The sequence below is a fragment of the Oncorhynchus keta genome, chromosome 10 (genome assembly GCF_023373465.1).
Source record: "Oncorhynchus keta strain PuntledgeMale-10-30-2019 chromosome 10, Oket_V2, whole genome shotgun sequence".
Lineage (NCBI taxonomy): Eukaryota > Metazoa > Chordata > Actinopteri > Salmoniformes > Salmonidae > Oncorhynchus > Oncorhynchus keta.
In genome coordinates, this window is record NC_068430.1 from 47,407,731 (window position 1) to 47,416,929 (window position 9,199).

General features: G+C 37.7%; 1 protein-coding gene across 2 annotated transcripts; it reads left to right on the forward strand.

Moving 5' to 3' along the window:
• The first annotated feature begins 285 nt into the window (after window positions 1-285).
• On the forward strand, window positions 286-8,478 carry LOC118388878 (uncharacterized). 2 transcript variants are annotated; one of them, XM_052527222.1, is made up of 14 exons: window positions 287-880; window positions 1,177-1,488; window positions 1,601-1,657; window positions 2,089-2,151; window positions 2,320-2,343; window positions 2,848-2,901; window positions 3,093-3,149; window positions 3,263-3,355; window positions 3,516-3,534; window positions 3,644-3,675; window positions 3,785-3,825; window positions 4,491-4,557; window positions 4,912-4,946; window positions 5,186-8,478. In XM_052527222.1, exons 1-14 carry the CDS (start codon window positions 874-876, stop codon window positions 5,273-5,275), a joined length of 951 nt encoding a protein of 316 aa, XP_052383182.1. In that variant the 5' UTR covers window positions 287-873; the 3' UTR covers window positions 5,276-8,478. The 2 variants fall into 2 exon arrangements, with proteins under 2 accessions (XP_035634328.2, XP_052383182.1); XM_035778435.2 differs by having other exon boundaries at window positions 286-1,488.
• The last annotated feature ends 721 nt before the right edge of the window (window positions 8,479-9,199 follow it).

Below are 9,199 nucleotides of genomic sequence, written 5' to 3' on the forward strand. Positions count from 1 at the left end.
TGAGATGTTTTTACACAGTAGAAACTTACTATACATCGACGCACAGTGGTTCTGTCTCTCTTACTATTCTTGGTAAGAAATTATTATTCAGATTGTCTTAAATGATTCTGTTTAAATCACAATCTCATCCAATGTCATTTCAAAATGTTTGTTGTGAAGACATTAAATCCCTAGAATATTTTAAATGTTTATGTCAAAAGTAGAGTTCTTAGATCCCACGCAAACAACCACAGAGAGGCCAAAGTACAATCAAAGGTTCTTTATAAACTATTAGAAACATGTAAATAGTCTGGGATTTAGGGTTGTAGGAAAACTAGAAGCAACGGGACAAACTAACACAGCGGTTGACTCCCGATTGGTGGCCAATGTTCATTCTGGTCCTTCCCGAGCAGGGTTTGTTTGTTCGGTTTTCCCCGAGCAGGATTAGTTCGGCTCTACCCGAACAGGGTTCGGCTCTTCCTGCTGAGCAGGGATCGTTAGTCGATGGCTGGTCTGGTAGTCAATTGCTGGTTTGGTGTTCAGTGGTAGGTCGCCTTCTGTCCCTCACTCTGCACCGGCCTGGCTGTGTATTAGAGTTGGGTGTAGCGGCGTCAAGCGTGTCCCCCCGTGTCTGTAGTTGTGGGGGACAGAAAACATACAATTAGAGCATGTATTGGCCAACAATTGGGGTCACACACGCGTTCGAAACAAGCACTTTCCTTTAGTAGTGTTATAAAGAGCTTTGTGATTTGTGTCTTTCCCACAGCAGGCGACCAGCGGAAACGAGAAGCAAGTCGGTAGAGATGTCCCTGGTTCAGTTCCTTTTTAACTCTAGTTCTGGGGCGTGTTTAGCAATTTGTTTAGGGAGGGAGAAGGTGATAGAGAATCATCTCAATGTCAGGTTAGTCTGTGTTCATTTTTGGAATCACAGCACACCATACAAGCAAGCAAAATAGTCCATGCGAATCAATTTGATTCACACGTGAGAATTTAAGGAATTAAGTGAAAGGCAATCATTGTAAATACACAGCACACAAGATTAAATGGCACTCATAAATAGGAATGATATCAAATAAGACATGCTGATACGTAATATAAAGAGAATGGCAGGCTCTAGTTTAGTAAGTGTCACTTGTGACATATACATTACATTCAAAAAGAGTGATGCAAAAAGGAGTCTCTGTCCTTTCCTAACAGATCCAAAACCAGACATTACAATCAAATTTGATGAGGACTTCAACATCATCTGTTTGATTCCTGGATCCGTCAGTCCTGACACCACCTGTAACCTGTATGTTGGAGAGGAGAGTCAGCCATCCTTCACAGCACCGATCAAGAAGAGAAAAGCCACCTCAGCATCCGGACAGCAGTTCTGTCAATTCACTCCAAAACATAGTGATCTGATCAGTCGTCTACAGTCAGTGAGGCGTAAGGAGGTGAGCTGTGACTACAGAGTGAGCTCAGGACCAAACTCTCTCTCTCCACGCAGTGATGGGCACAGCTTTGCAGGTGAGTCATTATCTAAACAAATCTATCAGTGCTGCAGGTCTTCATGACCCTATGACTATATTAATTCTGACCAACGAACTAAATACCAAATTTCATTCCCAAATGATTTCAGATCTGGTGGGAGTTCACATCAGCGATCCAACAACTATACAGACACCTTCTATAGCAGGTAGACTACACATTTGTGCTTTTATAGTGGCACTGCTTTTATTTTTATAGCAAAGCAAGTTTCAGCAATAAGAATAGTTGTGTTAATGTGAAAATGAAGCTGTTCTGTTAGATAATTAAGCTGTTCTATAGATATGACACCAGCCTCAACACCAACACATGGGATAATCAGCACAAGTATTATAATGTCTGTGTTCATCTAGTCGAGTGTTGAGATCGTATCTATGCTCTGTTAGGCTTCTGCTGTTAGATAACATGGTGACTTTATTCTAGGAAGCTGTCAACAACAATCAAGCAATCTGTCCGTAGTGATTTTATAGTCCTACTTTTCCCACTTTGAAAAGATCGTATTTCAAAAGGCCAAAAACACCATGATGATCATTAATATGATCATTCATAAAATGCTAATTTCATTATTATGTGTTTTCTCAGTGAGTTTGACTCCAGGTTCTCGATCTACTTTGCCGTACAGCACGACAGCGAGTCCTACAGAAGGTGTGTTGGGCCTCTAAATGACCATCTCTGCAAATAGTAATTATACAGACAAGAGTTTAGATTACGGGCCTGTAAATTAAGTGACCCAAATGTGAATGTAAAACCTTATTCTTGTGTAATCATATTGCTTCCCACAAGTTTCAACTGTTACTTGTACTTTTACCCCAGACACCACAGTGACACCAACTACCAGTAAGTAGATCCACCGATTTTAACTTAGTTTGCAAATACAATATCTTTGTTCACATTCATTCACTAAAGCTCTGACCGCTTAACTAATAAATATATTCATAGCTGCTTGTAATTTCAGTCCAGATTTTCACCCACTTTTAGTCCATCTGATTTGTAGGTAATGTGTAGTGTACTTCTCTCTTTATGCTTATTGAAAGACCTTAGATATTACATTAACTTTCATTTGTTCTTGTGTAATATGAGTAATATCTTCTCACCAGGTTTGACCTCCCCTTTGACTCCTAGCAGGGTAGTGAATCCTTCATCAGTTCTCCTAATCATCTTGATCTAGTTAGCAAATATAAGTAAAACAAATAGAGTTGCTTTATCTTCTCCATGTTTTGTTTTTTTCCACATCACAAATTTGCTTCATTACAAAAAGAGGTTGATATTTGATTGATTAAAATCAACACATTTAGATGTGTTTTTTTAAATAATCAGATCCAATGATTTGCTTTGCATCAGGGTTGACTGTTTGCTGTACTTTGACCACTGACACCCCAGCGAGTCCAACTGAAAGTAAGTTTAGCCAATAGGTATAATTTAGTTTGCTAAATATTTTTGTATATTAAAGCATAAACCAATTTTTCAAATATAGCCAAATGTAAATTCAGTCAAGGCATTAGGATTAAATCAAACAATTTGTCTCTTCTTAGAAATATTTACCTAACTCTATTCTTAAGTTGTCCTTCTCTCTTGCATGTGAACAGGAGGTCAAAGCTCCACAGAAAGTGAAGTGGAATCAAACAGTCAAGAAAGCATTATGTGTAAGTATCCTTTTCTAGTTGTCTTTTCTCACACATGAAAACAGAGCTGTGCACATTTTCTTAGAAGAACAAGAGCTGATGACCTCTCTCTATGTCATCATGTCACCAAATAGTGGGGCAATTATGGCAGGCAGCAGTGGGTGTGGCTTCTGGAGTGGGCCTACTCCTGGTAGGATTGACAGCTGTCTGTCTCTGCAGGAGGACCAGTGAGTACATTTGATTCTGCAAAACAAATCATTAGAAAATTACAGTGCTAACATTAATGTAAGTGCCTTTGGCATGGGTTTATTTATCAACTCATTTTGATCATATTGTATAGGTTAGACTATATTCAATTTATTTAATTTAGCCGCATTTGTTTTTCAGAGAAAACCAATTCTCAGAGGTAAGAATTCCCCTTGTGAATATGATGCAGATTGTATCAACCTTTAGTTCTGTATTGTCCATGATGAGATGTTCTTACCACAACCTTCTTATACTTTTATGTTGTACAGACCTACAGCCAGACAGGATGATCACAGACAATGTATGTTCCAAACAAAATACATCAAACATACACACACATACGACTTACAGAACTAAATACACACATGTACAAACACTGTAATCCCATTTTCATTGTGTTTCTGTTGTAGATGATTTGGTGTCTATGGGAGCGGTGAGCAGCGGAGTCATGGTGATTATTCTACATTACAGTGGAATCTGTACACATGTACCCCTCTGACAGAGGAGGCTGGTGGGATGAGTTATAGAAGGACAGGCTCATTGTAATGGCTGGAATGGAATTAATGGGACGGAGTCAAACACATTGAAACTACATGTCTGACTCCATTCCATTAATTCCATTTCAACAATTACAATGAGCCCGTCCTCCTATAACTCCTCTCACCAGCATCCTCTGCCCTCTGACTACCTGATCTGAGGATCAAGACTTTAATGTTACGTTAGTAGTGCTTCAACATATGAATGTTCAAAGTATCAAACTAACATCTGTATTTATATGGTAATATTTATAATTACAATATAAAGATTGATTTATTATTTATATTTGTATTTATTACCAAATAAGATGTTCTTCACCAGAAATAATTTCTTAATACAGTAATTCATGTTAAACCTTGTAAATGTGTTCCTAAGTAGGTACAGATTTTAGTCGTATAAACTATTTTTGATTGCATTGGACATGTGTAGACCTCAGAATAACACAAATCCGACCTACACTTCCTGTGATATAAAGGAGGGTGTCACGAGTTAGAGAGTAGAATAGACAGACAGTTTGTTACGACTGGAGGATAAAAAGTCTCTATTTTCTCTCATATTCTCCCTCTCTCTCTACTACAGGTGGATTCAGGAGATGCTGGAATCAATTCTCAGATCACTTCTGTACTGTCCATGTTCATGCCCTCAGGTCTGTCCCTCAGATCTCGGGACCATCTGCAAGTGCACAGCTGCTGTACATGCTTTGGGCCTAACCTTATCAACCTTATCAAAACACATATATAACACTTAAAACAGAAATTAATGTGTCAGAGCATCAGCAGTGTGAGAATATAGAGCTGTAGATCTGCAGTGGAGTGTGAAATGACATCAAGCATGTTACCTGCACTTCTTCTGTTTGGCTGCTAGTAACGGAATAGGGCAAACTCGACTAAGTAACACACATGCAATGTAGATATATAATATACACATGATCCCCCTCAAACACACATACATACATACATGCAACCTCTTACTCATGGAATTGTCTCTCTGTGATGTGCAGGTCCCGTTGATACACAGGCATTTACAAATGAACATGTAAGTACAGCACAAATGTCCTATTCATTGTATTATATTATATTGTTATATTATTATAATTGTATATAGCATTGTTTTCACAGGCAGACTGACTCGAGGATAAAAGTATCTCTCTTTCTCTCTGTGTTTTGACTTTCAGTTTAAGATTGGTCTTACATCCTCATAAAATACCCCTTATGAATTACAATTACTGTACTGTAGATTCAAAGCCCTAAACTGAATCTGTTTCTTTTCTCTAGTCTGATACGTACCACGTATACAGCTCAATCCCCGACAGACCAGCATCCTCAGCCCAGCCGGATGGATTGTACAGTCTGCAGACACACTGAAACTACACCTCTGGCTTTCTGTATCTCTGTCTCACACATCTCACACAAATACATTCTTTCTCACACGACATCCTTTATTATCACTCATCCAGTTACTGTAAATAAGTTGGTTAACAGGTAATATTTCTACTGTATTACACATGGACAACTGATTTCTGTTACATGTCTATCCATAATATCTCTTACTGTGTTAATATTTATATTTTGGAGGGGTACGGGGCATACCCCCCTTTGAGCATTTTTCTTATTTCTTCTCCCTAGTAAATGCTAAATCTACTGTATTTAAGTATATAATGTTGACTGTTTGATACCTTCTTCCATAACAGTTGGATACAATTAATTTCCTATTGTGCAAAACATAATCCACAACCAAAACAAACTGCAAATGCATACAAACTCAAGTTTGTTGAGTCACAAGCTTGATGCATTTATTGGGTGCAAAGAATTTAGGACCAAAATACATAATGCTTGACTACTTTAATACACTATAAATGAATTTGTCCAAATACTTTCTTGAATTTGGGGGACTATTTACATAAAGTGCTTTTATATCTAAATGGTAAAACATACAATATCTTAAGAAAGTATTCACACCGCTTGACTTTTTCCAAATTTTGTTATGTTACAGCCGGAATTTAAAATGCATGAAATGTAGATTTTTTTTATGTCCCTGGCCTACACACAATACCACATAATGTCAAAGTGGAATTATGTAAAAAAATAAAATAATAAGTATTCAATTACTTTATGGAAATCCAAAATAAATTGAATAATACATTGCATGGACTCACTCTGTGTGCAATAATAGTGTTTAACATTATTTTTATTGACTACCTCATCTCTGTGCCCCACACATACAATTATCTGTAAAGTCGGTCAGTCGCGTAGTGAATACAAGAGATTTAACAACCAAAAAACAGGGTGGTTGTCTAATGCCTCACAAAGAAGGAAACTATTGGTAAAAAAAAGCAGACATTGAATATCCCTTTGAGCAATTACACATTGGATGGTGTATCAATATACCCACTGCCATCATCATTCCTAACATACTGCCATCATTCCTAACTTAGTTGCCGGAGAGGAAAAAACCCACTCAGAGATTTCACCATGAGGCCAATGGTGACTTTAAAACAGTTACAGAGTTTAATGGCTGTGATAGGAGAAAAGTGAGGATGGATCAACAACATTGTAGTTAATCTACCAAACTAACCTAAATGACGGAGTGAAAAGAAGGAAGCTTGTACCTGTTTGCAGCAAAGGAACTAAAGTAAAACTGCAAAAACTGTGGCAAAGCAATTCACTTTTTGTCCTGAATACAAAATGTTATGTTTGGGGCAAATAGGATACAACACATTACTGAGTACCATTCTCCATATTTTCATGCACAGTGGTGGCTGCATCTTGTTATGTGTATACTTGTAATCATTAAGGGACTGGGGAGATTTTCAGGATAGAAAATACATGTAATGGAGCTAAACACAGGCAAAGTACTAGAGGAAAACCTGGTCGAGTCTGCTTTCCACCAGACACTAGGAGATGAATTCACCTTTCAGCAGGATAATAACCTAAAACACAAGGCTAAATATACACTGGAGTTGCTTACCAAGAATACAGTGAATGTTCCTGAGTGGCAGAGTTACAGTTTTGACTTGAATCTACTTGAAAATCTATGGCAAGACCTGAAAATGGTTGTCTAGCAATGATCAACAACCAATTGGACAGAGCTTGAAGAAATTTGAAAAGAATAATGGGCATATGTTGCACAATTCAGGTGTTGAAAGTTCTTAGAGACTTAGAGACGCAGAAAGACTCACAGCTGTAATCGCTGCCAAAGGTGCTAATACAAAGTATTGACTCAGTGATGTAAAGACTTATCTAAATGAAATATTTCTGTATTTCATTTTCAAAAATGTAGCAAAAAATGACAAAAAACATGTTTTCACTTTGTCATAATGGGGTATTGTGTGTAGATTGGTGAGATTGTTTATTTATTTAGTACATTTTGAATTCAGGCTGTAACACAACATAATGTGTGATAAGTCAAGGGGTTTGAGTACTTTATGAAAATACCCTCAAATAAAGGGGAAATTCTGTACTGTCGCCTTATATAAAACATTGTATCTTAAATCTAAAATACTGGAATATAGAGCTATATATACTTTTTGGGCTTCACTGTCCAAATGCATATGGAGGGGAGTGTATGGGGCGGCAGGGTAGCCTAGTGGTTAGAGCGTTGGACTAGTAACCAGAAGGTTGTGAGTTCAAACCCCTGTGCTGATAAGGTACAAATCTGTCATTCTGCCCCTGAACAGGCAGTTAACCCACTGTTCCCAGGCTGTCATTGAAAATAAGAATGTGTTCTTAACGGACTTGCCTGGTTAAATAAAGGTAAAATAAAATAAATAAATATGATTCTGATTGTTCAGATACCCTTACTTCTGCAACATCACCTCACACTTGCTGTATGAGACTGTTGTTTAGGTTGCTGCTCTCTGTGGTTTTGCTGTTCACAAGCTCCTCATTTCTACGTCTACGTCTCTATTCAAACAATCCTCTGACTCAGTCACACACCTTACTGTGAAGTCAGACTAATCGTATGTAGCTGTCTGACAAATGTCATTGTTCATCCCTGATATGGCTGGTCATCTGTTCTTGGTCATCCTCCTTTTTGGTGAGTTATTTCTCCGTTCCATCACCTGTTTGTGCTACAGGATATTCCATTATTCTTTCCCCTCTTTTGGTCTTTTACTTCAGGAACTCTTAATATTTCAACTTGTTATGGTTATAATAAGTGTGTCTTTTTCCATTGATCATCCTATTGATTTCTATTTCTCTGTCATTATTTTACATTTTGTACAGATAAGAATGACCACTGCTTGTTAACATGGCTGTGAATGCATTACAGACAGTTCTGCTTCGCCAGCTTGTGTAAAGTGTTCCCATCTCATGTTTTCTTATTTTTCATTATGGCAAAAGGAGGATGATAATGACCCATTTTGTTATGTCTAGATATCTTCCAGTACCTCTAAGCCAAAGGTCAGTATCATTATTGTGAATTTTAAGCTGCAATATATAACTTTTTGGGCTACCAGACAAAACAACGGATTACCAAAATATTCAAATAATGATTGACATATTTTCAATAAAAACGTTATTTTGATGAATTCATCCATACGATTTCATCCTTCCATGAGATGCTGTATACAAAACATTAACATGACATAGACTGATCAGGCAAATCCAGATGAAAGCTATGATCCCTTATTGAAGGGGAGGAGACAGGTTAAAGACATGTATTGTGTATGTGTGCCATTCAGAGGGGGAAAGGGCAAGACACAATATTTAAGTGCCTTTGAACCGGGTATGGTAGTAGGTGCCAGAACTGTAATAGTGCTGGGTTTTTCACGCTCAACAGTTTCCTGTGTGTATCAAGAATGGTCCACCACCCTAAGGACATCCTGCCAACTTGACACAACTGTGGGAAGGATTGGAGTCAACATGGGTCAGCATCCCTGTGGAATGAGACAGACAGCAAGATTAATACAAGTCTCCGTGGTTGAAAACCAAATGCTAGTCTAAAATAAATGGGATATAATATCTAAATACTTTTTACAGTGGCGATCAAGATAATAAATTGCCTGGCTGGGCTGATGAGATAGTAGATTGAGCAGTCAAATGGAATAGTGAATAGACCATTTTTTTGTGTTTGAAGACGTTGCGCGCATCGCCCTCGTGCGGCAACGTTTACAAACACAAATACATGGTCTATTCACCATTCCATTTGACTGCTCAATCCATTATGGTGAAAAAAGCCTCTATTTACATGTTGCATATCAGTGCATTTCACACTACTTTTGGATTATAATTGGAGTTTAAGGCTCGTAGGAATGTCCTGCTTAATATAATGTTTGTGTCATCATTGTA